At 35.7% G+C, this 18,343-nt stretch overlaps 1 protein-coding gene across 1 annotated transcript; it reads right to left on the bottom strand.

Moving 5' to 3' along the window:
* Window positions 1-1,339: 1,339 nt before the first annotated feature.
* LOC108954445 (TMV resistance protein N-like) lies at window positions 1,340-8,352 on the bottom strand. The gene is made up of 5 exons (XM_039300722.1): window positions 7,569-8,352; window positions 5,711-7,036; window positions 4,245-5,340; window positions 2,754-3,054; window positions 1,340-2,668 (listed from the first exon to the last, which is right to left on the bottom strand). The coding sequence occupies exons 1-4, from the start codon at window positions 8,183-8,185 to the stop codon at window positions 2,926-2,928; spliced, it is 3,168 nt and encodes a 1,055-aa protein (XP_039156656.1). The 5' UTR covers window positions 8,186-8,352; the 3' UTR covers window positions 1,340-2,668; window positions 2,754-2,925.
* Window positions 8,353-18,343: the final 9,991 nt, after the last annotated feature.

The following is an 18,343-nucleotide window of genomic DNA, read 5'->3' as shown; positions in this document are numbered from 1 at the left end:
CAAGTACTTGTAAGGCTAGAATTCTAAATTCTTATTCCAAAATATTACTCATATGACGAGGTTGTTTCCAATTTCGGGGCATTTCCAAACTTTTCATTATACCTGTTATAGCCTTCCCTTTTTTAAAAATAGATTACTTTGAGAGTGATCTTCGCTAATATGTACACTTCTTCTGGGTCAAATTAGAGCGACAGAATTGCTAGCAAAAATTTATTGACATATAAAAATCAAATGAAGTAAAATAAAATAAATTATAAAAAGATAAAAATGATAGACCGCATTCCAATATAACTCAGTTAGGTTCAGTTATATTAATCCTAATTCTCAATCTGTTTTGCCAATAGAAATACTAGATAAAAATCTAACTTCTTTATGATAAATAATAAATCATATGCTCTCGAGCATAGCTGACTAGAAAATGAAAAATAAATAAACTATGCAAATCCTATTTAGTTCATATTGCATTTACCATACTTAACCGATAGAGTAAATTCAACAATGAAATAATTCAATTAAACTTACATTGACTGGATCCAAATACTACAATAAAACTAACAATGAAGAGTTTATATTTCACATCTTAGACTCGCTTACCTAAATCATTAAATAAAATTGATGAAAAAAATATTGCATTGATATTATTTAATGATCTTCAATAAAAAGTATCAAAACGACTGCTTCTTCGTGAATTACACCATGAAGAAATTGCAAGTGTTTTGAAGTCCATAAATTTTGCGGTAAGATTTGTGATATCCTTTGTGAAATTGAGATATTAATTTCTAAAAAATTACGAAGGCTAAACATCATGTGAGTTTTTAAATGTAATTGTGAGTTAAGATACAATGAGAGTGCTTGAGTAACTCAAGTATGATTGAAATCTCCATTGTATCGTTCAATCTATAGAGGAATAATTTGTTACTCTCTTCGAAGAATAAGTCCCACCAACCAAACCATATAAATCTAGTACGTGATTTATTTCCTTTCTATTTATTCTATCTTCCAATTGCTTGTTTTCCACAACACGAGAAACCTCGACATCAAAACACCAGCTACTAGATATCCCTTATATTACATGAATAATGCAGGTCTCTTTCAAAAAAATAAAGTCAAGTCTTCCTTTTCATGTAAAATAATTTATAGCTCATTCTCATTTTTCGATTATTCAAATATTTTCACACTTCCCCTCACGCTTAATTTAATCTTTCTGCCTAGCAATAAGCGTGTAAATTTAATTGGGAAGACAAACGTGGCCTGAAAAAATTCGAACTCAAGACTTCCAGCTATTATATCATGTGAAATTTTGTAAGATCATTATCAACTGCTATAAAAACTTAAGCTATTAAATAAAAATATGATTTATTATTTAAATATTCTGACAAAAGTTATTCAATACTGCTACTTCTAACAATCTTCCAAGCATCGGCAGCAGATAGGGCGCCATTTAAGGAAGCTGGGCAGACAACACTACCATCAACATCACCAATACAATCCTAAACTTCACCATGAGCAGAGACCAGAAATGATATTGCATCTTCCACTTCATCATGAAAAAAACCTAAATCATAAATCACCCATTTGAATAAAAATACACAAGAATTCCAGATTATTGGGCATTAAATCAAAATGCACTAGACTTAAAAGAAGAAAGATTATGTATGATTGGTATTCCCCTCCCAAATTCGAGCACCATCATGCATATAACTCTCAGAGCTTTTTCAACCTTCCAATACCACCTGGCAGATTTTCTATGCTATTGTTACCGAGATCCAGAACTTTCATCAAGCAATTCTGTGATCCTTGTCCGTGATAAGTCTAGCTAAGTCAACAATTCCAACTTCCCAATTAAGTTGGGATCTCTCTCAACCCATCACAACATCCCAATGATAAGCAATTCACAAGAAACCCGATGCTATCAAGAAATCTGGAAACTCAACACAACTTGACAAGACAAGGGTCGACAAATTCACTAAACAGCTTAAAGAGTTAATTTGCGATTATTGGCACTCCGTGTCTCTAGCTTCTCTAGAGAACTGATGAAGGAAGGAATTTCTTGTATTGCAGTTTCATCTAGAAGAAGTTCCTTCAATTGTTTTAGTTCACCAATTTGAGGTGGTAGCTGCTGAATACGCGAACATCCACTCAAGTCCAATTGAGTCAACAATTTCAAATTGCCAATCCAGCTGGGAATCTCTCTCAATTGTTGGCAGCTTCTCAATGACAAGCACCGCAAATTCTCAAGGAACTGAATGCTATGTGGAAGTGTTGCAAGCTCAACACAACCTGATAAGACAAGGGTTGACAAAGTCACCAAACTGCTTACCGAGTCCGGAAATCCAATTAATGATTTGCAGTCCCTGGCACTAAGCATCTCTAGCTTCTTTAGAGAACCGATGAAGGAAGGTATTTCTTGTATCGCAGTTTCATCTAGAAGAAGTTCCTTCAATTGTTCTAGTTTAGCCATTTGAAGCGGGAGCTTCTTAAGACCAGAACATCCACTCAAGTCCAGGGAAATGAGATTCTCCATGTCTCCAATACAATTATCAATTTGCTCCAATTTGCTACAATCTCTAAGGATCAAAATCTCCAATCTTTTGAAAGCTGAGAGGTAAGGAGTCCTTTTTAAGGAATGGCAACTTGTGAGGTTGAGAACTTTCAGCTTTTCCGCCTTCTGCAAGAAAGAATATATCATGGGGGTCAGCAATGAGTTATTCCCACTCAAAAGAAAAGAAAAAGAATATATTTTTATATCATACCATCATTGAATGCCATCCCTGCAGACATCTGAAATCGAGCTTCCGACAAATCGAGTATGACTAATTCCGTTTTGCATGAAAGTTGTGTGCTTCAAAATTTGAGGCACACTTCCCCCATTTGAGCCATCTTAAGCGAGAAAATGAATCACTATAATCTCCGCGAAGATTCACATCACTCGTGAAGAAACCTCAAGTTCGATAAGTTTCTAAATTGTTCATCCGCAAATGTGCAGCTCCCTTGATCATATATATAATTAGAGTCGCCTTCCTCCAGACAAATGGCTTCAATCCTTCCACATCCCTACGAGTACAAGGATCACAAATGTTGCATCTTACCAACTCAGTGAAATAATATCAATTATTTCTACTTAATTATACATTAAACTCGATACCAATTTTCAGTTTCAAACTCATGCCTAAAATTTTGCATAAAAGTCCATGCAATTTATTAATGCCACTATTAAACAATAGATAGAACCCTAACTGAAAGTTATCGAGATAAGTATGAGGTGGTTCTTCAATTTCACCGACACTTTCTAAAATCAATTTAAAATTTTCAATCCCCGATAATTGAAAACGGTGATTCGAATATAAATCAAATCTTCAAACGTAATTTTTTTCTTTACTTATTTTCTTGATTATTTTTCTTTGCAAACAATCTGTGTGCTCTCTGACTAGTCGTGGCAAAAAAAAAAAAAAAAAAAAAGAGCGCGCACATCTATAATATCACATGAAGGAAGAGGAATTTTACGTTTTAGGGATTTTTTCCTTTTCTCTTCCCTGAATATTCCTATCAAAGTCCTTAAGATGATACGTGAATGAGCATAAACAAGTGACTTACGAATACAACAAAACAACCGAAGTATAACTCACTAAATGAATGAGCATGACTGATTATTCTAAATCAGTTGCATTAACTAAATTTCAAAATTAATTAGGATGATTATTTTGATTCAGTTGATAAGATCATAGATGTCAGCCGACAACCATAAAAGATAAGACGCGCATCAGTTAAATTAGGCTCTACTTTAAAGCATACTTTTTAATTATGGCTTACCTGGGTCAGTTATTTTGTTTCTCTCAATATACAAACTGGAAAAGTCTGCATTTGAGTATTCGCTGGTTAATTTTGTACATTATTTTTATGATTGGGTTCACCGTTGATATTTTTGACTTTCAAAACAACAAAAGTGAACTATTAGGATTTGCCCAAATGGCCACCCTTCTCATATGAGAAGGGAGAGGAAGTAGGACAAAAGTTTGAAAGTAAGAATGAGAGTGAGAGTGAGAGTGAAAATAGGAATAGAGTACAACTGATCAACAAAAAAAAAAACCACAAAAACAGAAATTTGAAGAGAAACTGCAGCACTCCCTAAGAAAGAGCAACCTCCTTTCCTAATCACGTCAATAAAATAATACCAGCACAATAACTGACATCATTTAAAACAAAAGAACATAGACTACGGGAGCAAAAGAAAAATATAAAGTTACCTTCTTGCTCTCTAGCACTGCCAAGGCTTCCTCATAATCCCACAATCTACTACGTTGGTGAGGGTTGTGGTAGTTCTCTGAACGCACAATTTCTCTACCTAGATCTCTCATTTGGTCATACATTCTAAACTCATGATTATCTCCAACACTTATGAACAATAAAGATCTCAGTACTTCAATTCCACCCCTCGCAAAAAAGCCACAAGCATCCCACATGTAGCATGCAATTCTTGCGTCACTCCCAATTAAAAAACAAGCAATATCCAAGAACATTTGTCTTTGATCCTCCTCCAATGCTTCATAACTTATCATCAACTTTTTTGACACTGCCCTCTGAGGCATATTTTGCATCTTACGTATCGTTTCTTTCCATAGCATTGATGGTTTTCCGCACAAAAATGAACCTACAACCTTGAGAGCTAAGGGAAGCCCTCCCGTTATAGATACCACAATGTCAGTGAGAGCTGAAAACTTACTGGGAGGAGAGTCACTTCGAAACGCATGTCTAGAAAATAGGATCAAAGATTGCTTCTCATCCATTTCCTTATGCTCATACTTGATGTCCACACTAGCCCTAACAAGAACACTCTTATCTCTAGTGGTAACAAAGATCCTACTTCCTGGTGCAAACCAATTAGGATTTCCAGCCAAAGCTGCTAACTGATCAGTGGTGTCTAAATCATCTAGAATAATGAGGACTTTCTTATCTTTAAGCTCGGATGAGATGATGCGGATTCCATGATCCTTGTTATGCAATCGAATATCTCTTTGCAATATATCATGGATTAATTGATTTTGCAAGTAACTAATACCATTGCGATTGCATGATTCCCTAATGTCTAAAATGAAGCTACAATGGTCAAATTGATTCAATAGCTTGTTGTAGATCACTTTAACAAGAGCTGTCTTACCAATGCCCCCCATTCCATAAATTCCCACAAATAGGGTAGCACCAGAACTCCTATTTATTAATTTCAAAACCTCCTCCACATGACTATCAATTCCGACCAAATTCTTAGAAACATCCAACTCCACCGTTTTCTTCAACTCATTCAAAACTTTTTGCACGATTGATTTTACCGATTCTCCTAGAGGCCTGTCAAACAAAATGAGTTCAATGATATGATCTTTTTTCTAACGATAGCACAAACAATGGAATTTGGGGATAAGTTGGAAAACCTATAAATCTTTTTCCCACCTCCTTTCATTATCTTATCTATATGATAAAAGTGGGTAAAGCAATCACGCGGTTGCTCCACATGATGCACCGATAACATCTTTCAAGGTTACTCTAAAAGTATTTAGTTAGAAAAAGATTTGAGGCTAATGAAGCTTTAAGTTTTGCACATGTAGTATAGTAAAGGAGTTTCATCATTAAAACGAATGAATCAAATCCGTAAAAAATTATGATTTGCTGGCGTTGACATCGTCAAAGTAAATAAAGTGCTGGTTAAAGAACGAAGTACCTGTTAGCAAATTGCCATCCTTGTAAGGAACTGACTTCTGTCAGCACTTGCTGCCATTCCTTTGTAAACTTTTGATCGAAACGCCTCCCGAAATAATGAAATGCGTCTCCAAATCGACCCTTTTGATCCCGCACATCTACAGGTTCCACTTTGTAGAATATAGGTAACACTATGTGCCCTAAGCGTCTCTTGCACTTCATCATTTGAACAAGTTCATCAAGGCACCATTTGCTAGAAGCATAATTCACAGAGATAATCGGAATCAAAATATTGCTGTTCCTAATGGCTTGCATAAGATCTTCGCTCAATCTCTCGCCCACGCGGAGCTCATCGTCATCCGTGAAGACACGGATTCCAACATCAACAAGGCTACGGTAGAGGTAGTCGGTGAAGTCTCTTCGAGTATCTACACCTCTAAAATTCAAGAACACTTCGTAATCGTTTTTGCTTGGCGAGATGGAAGGACTAGGCATGGCAGGATTCGCGGAAGACACATCTTCCATGTTTCTTTGACCCTCCCTCACTCCTTCATAAATTATCCTCAACCTTTCTTGCACTGCCATATGAGATATATTTTGCATCTTTTGTATTGTTTCTCTCCATATCCGTGATGGTTTTTCACACAAAAATGAACCTATATCCTTGACAGCCAAGGGAATCCCTTCTGTTGTAGATACAACAAGACGAGATAGAGCTAAAAATTCACTTGGAGGATAGTCTCTTCGAAATGCATGTCTAGAAAAAAGGATAAGAGATTGCTTTTCATGCAATTGCTTATGCTCATACTTGATGTCCACTCTGGCCTTATCAAGAACACTCTCATCTCTAGTGGTAACAAAGATCCTACTTCCTGAGCCAAACCAGTTAGGATTTCCAGCCAAAGCCTTTAACTGATCGGTGGTATCCACATCATCAAAAATAATGAGGACTTTCTCATCTTTAAACCTAGACAAGAAGCACTCAATTCCTTCGTCATAATTACAAAATTGATTTTTTTCTTTTTGCATATCAAAGATTAATTGATTTTGCAAGTAATTAATACCATCACATTCACACGATTCCCTGATATTTGCAATGAAGCTACGATGCACAAATAGATCAGACAACTTGTTGTATATGACTTTAGCAAGAGTAGTCTTACCAATGCCCTCAATTCCATAAATTCCCACACGCAAGGTAGCACTAGCATTCTTGTTTACCAATTGCATAACCTCCTCCACAGGATTGTCAATTCCGACCAAATAATCATCACCAACCAACTCCTTCACTTTCTTCAACTCTTTCAAAACTTTTTCTACAACCAATTTTACCAATTCTCCTTCTCTCCTGTCAAATGAAAATGAGTTCAATGACATAAGTATTATCTAACGATAGCACAAACAATAGAACTTGGGGATAATTTGGAAAACTTTTAATTTTTTTTCCCCACTTCCATCCTTATTTTATCTGCTAAGATGAAAGGGGGTAAAGCAATCCGTGATTGATCCACAAGATGCACCCATAACTTCTTTTCAAGATTACTCTAACTTATTTTATTAGAAAAAGATCGAGGCTAATGAAGCTTTACAAGCAGTCTCTTTTTCTCCTTCTTCTTTTATTCATTTATTTTTGGTTCTTTTAGAGGCAACAATTGTCGTAATTATCCAAATCTTATTCGTTAAAATAAACACAGTAATGCTGGCTTTATGTAGGTAGAAATAAGCAAAAATATAAGTTAGATATTCCTTGCACAAAGGAAGGCAAACTATTACAGCCATAAACTTTTGTCATTAAAACGAATGAATCGGATCTATAAAAAAAAATTATTGGTGTTGATATCATCAAAGTAAACAAGGTGTTGGTTAAAGAATGAAGTTACCCATCCGCAACTTTCTCTGATTCCCATCCCTTCAAGCAAGAGACTTCTGCAAGCGCTTTCTTCCATTTGGCCACAACCTTTGGGTCAAAACGCCTCCGCTCGTAATTACGAAATGCCTCTTCAAAACGACCTTGTTGATATCGCACCTCCGCGACTTTCGCTTTGTAGAATATGGGACACACTCTGTGTCCCCGTTGTTTTAGGCACTCCATCATGCAAACCAGTTCTTGAAGGCACCATTTGTCAGAAGCATAATTCTCAGAAATAATCGGGATCAAAATATTGCTGTTACTAATGGCTTGCATAAGCTCTTCGCTCAATCTCTCGCCCAAGCGGGGCTCATTGTCGTCCATGAAGACACGGATTCCAACATCGTTAAGGCTGCAGTAGAGGTAGTCGGTGAAGCCTCTTCGAGTGTCTACATCTCTAAAGCTCAAGAACACGTCGAAATCGTTCCCGCTGGGCTGGATCGGAGGACTAGGCGTACCAGGATGCTGATCATCCGCGTCTCTTTGCGCACTTGCTCTCCTCTTACTCAGAAGCTTGTGCGCCAGCACACCGAGAAGGATCGGTGCGACAACCGCCACGAAAGGGTTGCTAAGAACGAGACGATGCATCTCTTCTTCGCCCTGACTGACTCCGCCCGTATTTTTTCCTCGAAAGTCCGACTCTCAAGTGTGAAGGATATCGAAATGATTCGGGAAAATACGAAATGCCTTTTTCTTTGCCCGAGCAAAGGAGCTTGTCCTTCTCTTTTTTTTATGGGGCGGCAGTGGGTTTGGAATAAAGGTCCAAGCCGAGGAGAGAATATTAGGTGATCAGCTTTATACTAATCCATTTAACGGTTAACACGTGTCATTTTTGGCTCACCCGAGACCCTTTCATTCCTCCTCTCTCTTCAATTAATCGTCACTCTCTCTCCTCTCTCTTCTGCCAGACACTATGCATTCTCTCTTCGATTAATATTTTTACTCGTTTTTTTTCCTTCTTTTTCTTTTTTACTTTTTCTTTCTTCTTTTCTTCCTCCTCTCACTGCGCCGGAGACGACGACCTCAGCTCAGACTCTTGCAAGGGTCTCTGACGGGTGGACCCAAAAATGACACGTGTTAACCGTTAAATGGATTAATATGAAATTGATGTGTCGGCCACCTAATATTTTCTACGGAGGTTATGTATGCATACATTCGTGAGAGAAGCCTTTTGCTCGTGCGGGTAGAAACGGGCAAAAGCCCTCGCCGGAGCGGGAGCTATCCTTTCAGCACGCGACTGACATCGATGCATTGATTCAAAAGAGATTCGAAATAGCAACCAGCTGTACGGTCGAAATAGTACCCAGACAACCCCCCATGAGGTCTGATATATTATTCTCCGACACATCGACAGCAGTAAATGAGATTAGATCCAGGATTAATTCCAGGAAAAATACATTCCTAAAACCTATATATTTGGAAGAACACTTTTGATCCTTTTTCTTTATTTGATTATGATTCTAATCACACTATTCTTGCGTGATAATTTAAGTCTTTTTATCAAATTTCTATTTAAAATTTGTTGAAAATTGTTGAATTAGTATCAGCTATTGCCACGTGGCTCCTACATGTATAAGCCTCTTAGTATAAATCACCATTTTAGTCCTCGTACTTTTCGGATTACTCAAATTTAGTGTATGTTTAGCACATTTTCTTCACCTATGAAAATAGGCCCGGCAATTTTTACAATGTGGTTGACAAAGCACCTTACAAATTGCAACTTCTCCCCAATTATAATAGCTTTTGAAAGTTGTCCCACCCAACTTTTAGGTATTGTAATTTATAACAAATATAACCAAACACACAAGTCACAACACTCCATAGCGTGACCACGATTTAGTTCAAGTATATCAAATGGGCTCTTAGTCCATGTGCTTTGTTTTCGCAACAAATTTGTCCATGTACCATTCATGACGAGATCTTAAGTACGATTTTTCACTTTTCCAATTGAACTAAAATTTAAATGACACGGATTATCAACTTGATTCATCACAATATATTAATGTGTAAGTGTTTATAATTGTTATCGGTTATTTTATGACCTATAAGTGAAGGAACTTTTTCTCGAGGCATTTAATATTTAAGAGTTGATATTTGACACTCAATGCTAATAGCCTTCCCGCTATATCAATGACCCCTTACAATCAATGTGATGCGAACTTTTTAGGATTACTAGACTTGAAAGAATACTAGTGATCTTATCAAAATATTTTGCCTATTAAATAGTGATTTAAAGTTGCAGTTAGAAGATTTAAAAGTATCTCTGTTTTTCCACAAAAAAAAAAAAGGTCCTTAACATGTGTATACGATTTGAACTAGAAATGAAGATGCAATTGTTGCATACGGTGTAAAATTAATCTTAATAGGAATGCCAATCTGATTGGGTAAATTTCTAAATGTAGAAATCACCAATTAATAGTTAGTCTTGATTTGATATTTTCATATGATTTTCAATGAAAATAAGACAAAATTAATTGAGTTTTCATAAATAATAATAGTAATAATAAAAATAATTTAGGGACTAGATGTGATACTAAAACCACATAACAGAGCCCTCAAATGTATCATTTTTAAAAGTATCGCACTAAAAAGTATAATTCATTTTTAGCCATCAAAAGTTCAAATTTATCTGGAACAAATATAATTTTACATTAACTTATATATATCGAATAACTAATCAGAATAACTTTCTAACTACAAAAAACCGTCATGTGAGCTCATAGATGAGTGATAATAATCTATTTTCAATAATTAATATTATGCCATCGATTTTCTTGGACTCCAAGTTTGACGTGCATTTATCCTCAACCAATTTAGTTGTTTTGCTAATTGAAAATTTTCAAATAAAACTTCTCCTCTTTTATGATTTAACTAGTCAAGCTACTAAAGGTACCAATTAAATATAATATGAGGAAAATATATACTATAAAATTTCTTTAATTGGTGACGAATAAGTATTGTTAAGGCACTCATTAATAGAATTTGCTTTTTTATGGATATATTTATGTCTTTTTTTTTTTTTTGTAAAGGTAATAAATATATAAATAAAGCTAAGGCAATATACAAAAGATTGGCACCAAAAACCTACACTCATTCCTAAGAAGGAGACAAAGTGTGGGGGAGTCAATGTAAGAGGCCACATAGGCAAACAAGAAAGCCACAAGGGCACAGCAACAAACAAACAAGCGGGAAAGAGTTAACAACAAGGCTGACCAACCCTCAGCCCCCCAAGGAAGTGGTTAAGAACGGAGAGCCAAGATAGGAGCAACTTGCGCAAAGGAGCAACTAAGGAGCACTAGTCAGATGAGAGAACACTGCAAGGTCGAACCCCCAACAACGCTGAAGCCTCTTATTCCTCGGGGTAGGAGGAACATTTTTTAATATTATAACTTTATCCCTCATAACATTAATAAGGTGGTTTTTTAGAGTCGAGACCACTAAGGATTTGTCCCGAAATATAATCGCATTCATCTTTTTCAAATAATGTAACACATAGCTCCAAACGAGAATCGCACAATGCAATGGATACAAGTAAATGAATACAAGTAACGGATCAAGAGGAGTGGCTCCTCGAATCTTACCATGTGGTCCCAAAAAAGATAAAATAGAAAGAGAATCCTATGGACATAACGACATTCTTTTTTTTTGGTCGAAGACATAACGACATTCGATGCACCGGGGACGTGCAACATAAATTGTCTTTTCAGAGCCGACAGGTCTTCTTTCTACTTTATTCCTTTCCCAGGGGTTTGCATATTTATATTTGTTATATAAATATGTAATAATGTTTAACGAGGACGCAAGAAGCGCTTGCGGGCCCACCACAGGTGACCTTTGGGGATGGGTAAATGAATTTACTCTATCTCCATTTGCTTTTAAGGCATGTTTGTTAATTTTCTTTGTTTTTATTTATGAACAAAATTTATTTTTTTGTTAAAGAAAACAAAAAGAATAAAACATATTTGTTTGCGTTTTTATTCCAAATCTTTTTTTATTCTCGGGAACATATTTGCAACAAAAACAATATAAAAAAAATGTGTTTCTTATTTTGGAACAATTTTTAAGAATAAATTTTTCTCTCCTCTCTTTTTTTCTTCTTTTCTTTTTTTTTTTACTGGTCGTCGGCCTCGACCATGGCCGGTGACGCGTCAAGGCGGCGACCTCGCCGGAGCGTCGTCGGCCTCGGCGAGGCCGAGCGTTCCGGCCCTAGCAAGGCCAAGCCTTGCCGACATGGGGCCAGCCGGGCGAGCTTGGGCTCGCGGATCTGGCGCCCGAGCTCACCCGGCCAAGGCAAGGCCGTCGGCCCTCATCGGTCGCCGCCATGGCCAAGGTCGACCGACCAAAAGAAGAAAAAAATAAAATAAAAATTAAAAATATTAAAAAATTAAAAGAAACAAAAAAAAACCAAAATTTATCAAACGTGTTTCCGTTCATTTTTATTCTCAGAACAAGTTTACCAAACTCATTTTTTTATTCAAAAACTGTTCCCCTAACATAAACAATTTTTTCTATTTACGTTCCCCTTTGGAATAAATTTTAAATAGAAATATTACCAAACGCGTCATCTACCAACTTCCTTGCACTAAGGGTGAATACGGACGAATGCATCACCTAGTTGGTTTGTCCACCCGCTTGTCAAGCTTTGTTCTGGATGAAGGTGAGGGTGAGGTGAAATGCAAATGAAATGTACTCAAAACCCAATGAAACTCTACATTGACTTTACCAAAAGCAAAAAAAAAAATAGAGTGCAATTAAATTCTTTGTCTATTGCCGGGCAAAATTGCCCATCAATCCCAACTAGTTGGACTAATTACCAATCTTTTCATAACAGATGGGTCGGATCAAGTCGGATAATGTCCGATCCAAATATATATATATATTTATATTCGATGCAAACTTAGGACCTGTTTGTTAACTTGCAAAATAGTGAAAAATTTATATTCTTTTGTTTCCGGGAGTAGATTTTGAACATAAATGCGTTTGGTAAAAATTTTGTTCTCAAGAACAATTTTTTATTTTTTATTCCGGAAGTAGATTTGAAACAAAATCGAAGTAAAAAAAAAAATTGTTTCCGTAAACAATTCTAAAATCAAGCATCTATTTTCTCTCTTTTATTTTCTTTTTTCTTGTTCTTCTTTCCTCTTTCTTCTTCTTTAACTATTGTTGCCTCTGCCATTGTTGTCCACCGCCATCCGCCGATCGTTGGTGATCGGTCCGGCGAGGTCCAGCGAGCTCATTGGAGGCTTGCCCAGCCACCGACGAGGCTCGGCCTTGCTCTAGCCACCTGCGAGGCCTGCTTGGCCTCATTGGTGGCCAAGCGAGCCTCGCCGGAACCTCTCCCAGCCACCAACGAGGCTCGGCCCAATCATAGTTGAGCAAGGCTCGGTAGGTGATGCTCCGGTGAGGTCCCAGGCCTTTGTCTAGCCGATCGTTGGTCATCCCAAGGCCGGCAACGGCCGCCTTGAAGAAGAAAAATGGGAGAAAGAAAGGGAATAAAATAATAAAATAATAAAATTATTTTAAAAATTAAAAAAATAATTGGAACTATAAATTTTAAGGACGGTATCAAACACAATTCTATTTAAGGAATTGAAATTTTGGACAGAATACAAAACGACTTAAAATGTTTAGAAATTATTCATAGGAAGAATAAAAATGAATTATTTTTTATCAGAGATTATTCTCAGGAACAGAAGCGTTATCAACCACGCTCTTAATGATTTATACTCAAATTGCATCTCACCAAACTTTGCCCAAGCCAAAATCCATTCTTATTAACTTTTCTCCATAAATTGTTCCCTTTGAAAAATGAGCTGCTCCATGAGCCGACTCATTGAGTTTACTGAGGGAGTTCGGGGGTCAAGTTATGACACGGGCGTGAAGATGGTAGTGAAAATTTGGGTGTCCTCAAAAGTGCAATTGTCGCGAGCTAGAGATTGAGGAAAACCTAATGATGGCAGAAGTAGAGCAACCAAAGGGAGAAGGTCACGAGTCACGAAATCGAAGAGAAAGAAGAGATTGGCCAAGGACCAAAGCGTGCTTATTAAATGGGTTGAAAATGGTTCATAACGGACCCACTAAAACTCATGTTGGGCGAAATTTATAAAGTTTCTTTAATAAGTGTTGAATAAATATCCTTGAGGCGCTTTTTCATAAATTTATCTATACCTTGGCCCACCACAAATGACTTTTGCAGATGGGCAAGTGAATTTACACTGATCACCTTTTGCTTTTAAGCACAAAATCATCTACCGACATCCTTGCTTAGCGGCGAAGATGGACAATTCATCACGTGGCTGGTTCACCAACTCGCGTCCTTTCTGGATTTACGTGACAGTAGGTGAAGTGCAAATGAAATGTAATCAAATGAAATGAAATTCAGCGTCCTTTCTGGATTTACGTGACAGTAGGTGAAGTGCAAATGAAATGTAATCAAATGAAATGAAATTCAGCGTCCTTTCTGGATTTACGTGACAGTAGGTGAAGTGCAAATGAAATGTAATAAAATGAAATGAAATTCAACTTTGATTTTACCCAAAGGCTAAAGATGAAAAACAGAGCGCCCTTAGATTGCCAAAATCGCTTTTTATGTTGCCGGATGAAATCGCCTGTCGATCTGATTCACGTACCTTTTGATTAAATAGCATTCCGACGCTGGTGTTTATGGAGTGACAGCTGTAAATACATGCTGGGCATGTGGGCCCCTCGAAATTCAAATAATTGTGAAGCTAGAATTATAAATTCTTACTCCAAAAAACAAAATAATACTCCCTCAAGTGAATTGGGTCGGGTTGAAAAATGATTCAAATCCAAATAGAACTATTTAACACGTTTTGGCTCGTTTACATATAACACAAATCCAACTATCCATGCTCAATATGGCTCATATTTAATTCGATTCATATTATTATAACACTTCTATACTCGATCCAAAAAAAAAAAAATTATACCATATTGAAGTAAGAGTGCGGAATAAATGAATACAATGAGAGAGAATAAAGGAAAAGTCATAGAGATGGGTATAGTCTAAAAAAGTTGTAAACCCATTTATAACACGTTTAATATTCATATTGTGTTTAAATTTATGATATGTTTATTGAATATAACTAACTCATGTAATAACTCGGCTCATTATATATGAATTAAGAGATGAATTTATGATCCAATTTAATATGTCTATTTTGTGATATAGGGACCTACTGGCTCTAATAACATAAGGGATATACATATATAGAAACGTACGCACCGAGGGTGTTTCTAAGACAAGGGTATTTCCTAACTTTTCATAATGCCGATGATCTCTTTTTGCAAAATAGATTACTTTCGGCGATCTTCCTACATTTGCAAACTGCTTCCTGGTTCAAATTAGAAAGATAGGAGTGCTTAGAGAAATGAATTAAAATATCATAGGATGTGGTATAAACAAGAATTATCAACCTGTTGAAAATGAAAACACTAGATAAAAGTCTACCTTCTTTAAAAATAAAAAATAAATTATATGCTTCTTAGCATCATCAACTAGAAAAGGATAATGATAAATTATACAATTACTTTTCAGTTAATATCGTGTTTACTTTACTCAAATGCTAGAGTAATATGAACATTAAAATATCATATTAAACTCACATTCACTTAATCCAATTTTGTAAGGTATCGTGATTTTATAATAAATATTACCAAAAATACAAGTCATGGCACTTCCCAGCACAAGCACGGTACGGTCCAGCCCTGTTTTCTAAAAAGATGGGGAAGGTAGACTACATTTCCATTTTAATTAAAATTTAAATGACGTGGATTACCACATTTATATATGTGTGCAAGTGTTTATGATTGTTATTGGTTGTTTTATTAGCAATAATTGAAGGAACTTTTTCTAAAGGCACTTAGGCTTTGTTTAGTAATCGGCCAAACAAAGTGAAAATTTATATTATTTTATTCTCGAGTAAATTTGGAACATAAATTCATTTGGTAAAATTTATGTTTCCAATAACAAATTTTATTTTTTTTTTGTTACTGAAAGTAGATTTGGAATAAAATTGAAAAGTAGAAAAAATAATTGATTATTTATTTCTAAGAATAATTCTAGAATCAAACCAACCTACATTTTTTTCTCTTTTCTCTTATTTTTCTTGTTCTTCTTCCTCTCTATTCTTCTTCAACTACCTGCTACCCTACCATTGCCGCCGTGTCAGCCGCCCACCGCCGCGGGTGGTCGGCGAGCCTTGCTCGAGCCTCCTCCGGCCACCGGCGAGCCTCGCCTAGCTGAGTGAGGCTCGACCTCGCCCAATCAAGGTTCGGCTGACGAGGCATGGCCTCACTAAGGGCCGATGACACTCCGGCGAGGTTGCTAACCCTCGTTTGGCCGGTCGGCGATCATCCCAAGGCCGGCAACATCTTGAAGAAGAAGAAGAGAAAGAATAGAAAAGAAAAGAAAAATAAAATAAAATAATTAAAAAATTATAAAAAATGATTTGAATTAGAAATTTTCAGAATGGTATTAAACGTAATTCTATTTCGGGAATAAAAGTTTTGGATAGTTGCCAAACGCTTTAAAATGCTTAGAAATTATTTCTAAAAATATAATAAAAAAGAATAATTTCTGATTATAAATTGTTCCTAGGAACATAAGTGTTACTAAACACGCCCTTAATATTTTAGAGTTGGGTTTGACACTCGATATTAGTAGCCTTCCCACTATACCAACAACCCCTTACAATCAACGTGATGCAAACTTATTAAGACAGTTAGAATTGAAAGCATTCCGATTAAATTTTCGAAATATTTTGCTTGTTAAATGGTGAGTTAAAGCGGTAGTCAGAAGATTTAAAAGTATCATTGTTTTTCCAAAGAATAGTCCTGAATATGTGTATACGGATTTGACTTGAAAATGAAGATGCAATTGTTGCATACGATGTAAAATTATTCTAAATGGAAATGTCAATCTAATCAGGCAAATTTCTAAATGTAGAAATCACCGATTAATAATTAGCCTTAATTTGATATTTTCATATGATTTTCAATGAAAATAAGACAAAAGTAATTGAGTTTTCATTAAAAAAAAGTCGTGGCACTAAAACCATGTAACAAAGCCCTAAAATTTACCCTTCTTATTAGCATGGGATGAAAAAGTATAATTCATTTTAGAGGCTGGTATATTTAGCCATCACAACTATAGGGACCGAATATAGTTTTAGCTTAACTTTATATGTATCGAAGAATTGACTAGATTAACTTTCTAACTACAAGACAATATGACATGAGCTCAAAGATGAATGATAATCATCTATTTACTAAATAATTGATACAATAGTAATGTAAAATATCGGATCACCATTATATTATATGATAAATTTTTCTGGACTCCAAGTTTGACTTGAATTTATTCTCAACCATTTTCGTTCTTTTTTCTGATTAAAAATTTTCAAATGAAACTTTCTCTTGAATTCATGATTTCTTTGGTCGAGCTACAAAAATATTGATTAAATATAATATGAGAAGAAATATAATATAAAATTTCTTTAATTAGAGTCGAAGAAGTAGTGCTGAGGCACACGCTAATAATGTTTGCCTTTTTATGGATATATTTATGTCTTGGCCATGCTAGTAAATAAATAGGAACGGATCAAGCGCACTGGCTCTTCGAATCTTACTATATGGTCCCAAGAAAGAAAATAAGAAAAAGAATCCTATGGGCATGACGTTAGATGCATCAGGACATGCAACCTACATTAACTTTTCAGAGCCGAGACGAGCCGTCTTGTCTCCACTTTATTCCTTTCCCAGGGATTTGTATATTGGAAAATATATATAAAATTTGTACTGATTTTGACTAAGATGGAGGAAGCACATCCTGGCCCCACCAAATATGACCTTTGCAGATGGGCAAGTGGATTTACATAGATGACCTTTTGCTTAATTGCTTTGAAGCCGAACACCATCAGCCAACTTCCTTGCACAAAAGGGTGAATATGGACAAATGCATCACCTTCCTGGTCCACCACCCAGTCGCCAACATCTTTCATGGAATTAACTTCGTTACTTTTGGGCAAGATTTATGGATCTACTTGAGAGAGGGTGAAATGCAATCAAAACCAAATGAAATTCTACTTTGATTTTAACCAAAAAGAAGAGCGTCATCGGGTGGCGAAAAACGCTTTTATATTGCCGGGTATAAATTGCTGATCGATCTGAACAGCTTGGACTCCTTAATGTATCATTAATTAAATGATTCATATTACGAAAAATTTATACTTATGATAAATTTATTTTACCTCAAATTTTATATTTATGATAAATTTATTCGAAACTAATTTTTAACCACAAAAATTCTAAATTGGGTACGCTTGATAAATTTACCTTAAATTAAATTTTTGACCACCAAAACCCTAAAATGATATACTTATAATAAATTTACTCTCTATTAGATTCTATCAATTTTACCATTAAATCTGCTAAAGTGGATAACACATGGTAATGTGGTATAAAGTATAAATACTACGAAAAACTTTAAATTAACATACCTATGACAAATCTGATGGTACACACGTGACAAATTTTGGAATTGATTTCCATATGAACTTGCCATATCACTATGCCACGTCAATATGTGTCACCCACGTCATATGAACTTGCCATATCACTATGCCACGTCAACATGTGTCACCCACGTTAGCAAAATGAGCGATAAAATATGATGGAAGTTAATAAAAAGTAAATTTGTTACAAATACATCGGTTTGAATTTTTT

The sequence above is a fragment of the Eucalyptus grandis genome, chromosome 8 (assembly GCF_016545825.1).
Source record: "Eucalyptus grandis isolate ANBG69807.140 chromosome 8, ASM1654582v1, whole genome shotgun sequence".
NCBI lineage: Eukaryota > Viridiplantae > Streptophyta > Magnoliopsida > Myrtales > Myrtaceae > Eucalyptus > Eucalyptus grandis.
The sequence above is the reverse complement of the archived record's forward strand: the minus strand, read 5'-3'. Positions and strand labels throughout refer to the sequence as shown.

Coding starts and splice junctions, on each gene's coding strand:
- LOC108954445 (XM_039300722.1), bottom strand. CDS start 8,185: ATGCATCGTCTCGTTCTTAGCAACCCTTTCGTGGCGGTTGTCGCACCG. Junction 7,037..7,568: donor TCAGAGAAAGTTGCGGATGG/GTAACTTCATTC, acceptor TTCATTTGACAG/GAGAGAAGGAGAATTGGTAA. Junction 5,341..5,710: donor GGATGGCAATTTGCTAACAG/GTACTTCGTTCT, acceptor TTTGTTTGACAG/GCCTCTAGGAGAATCGGTAA.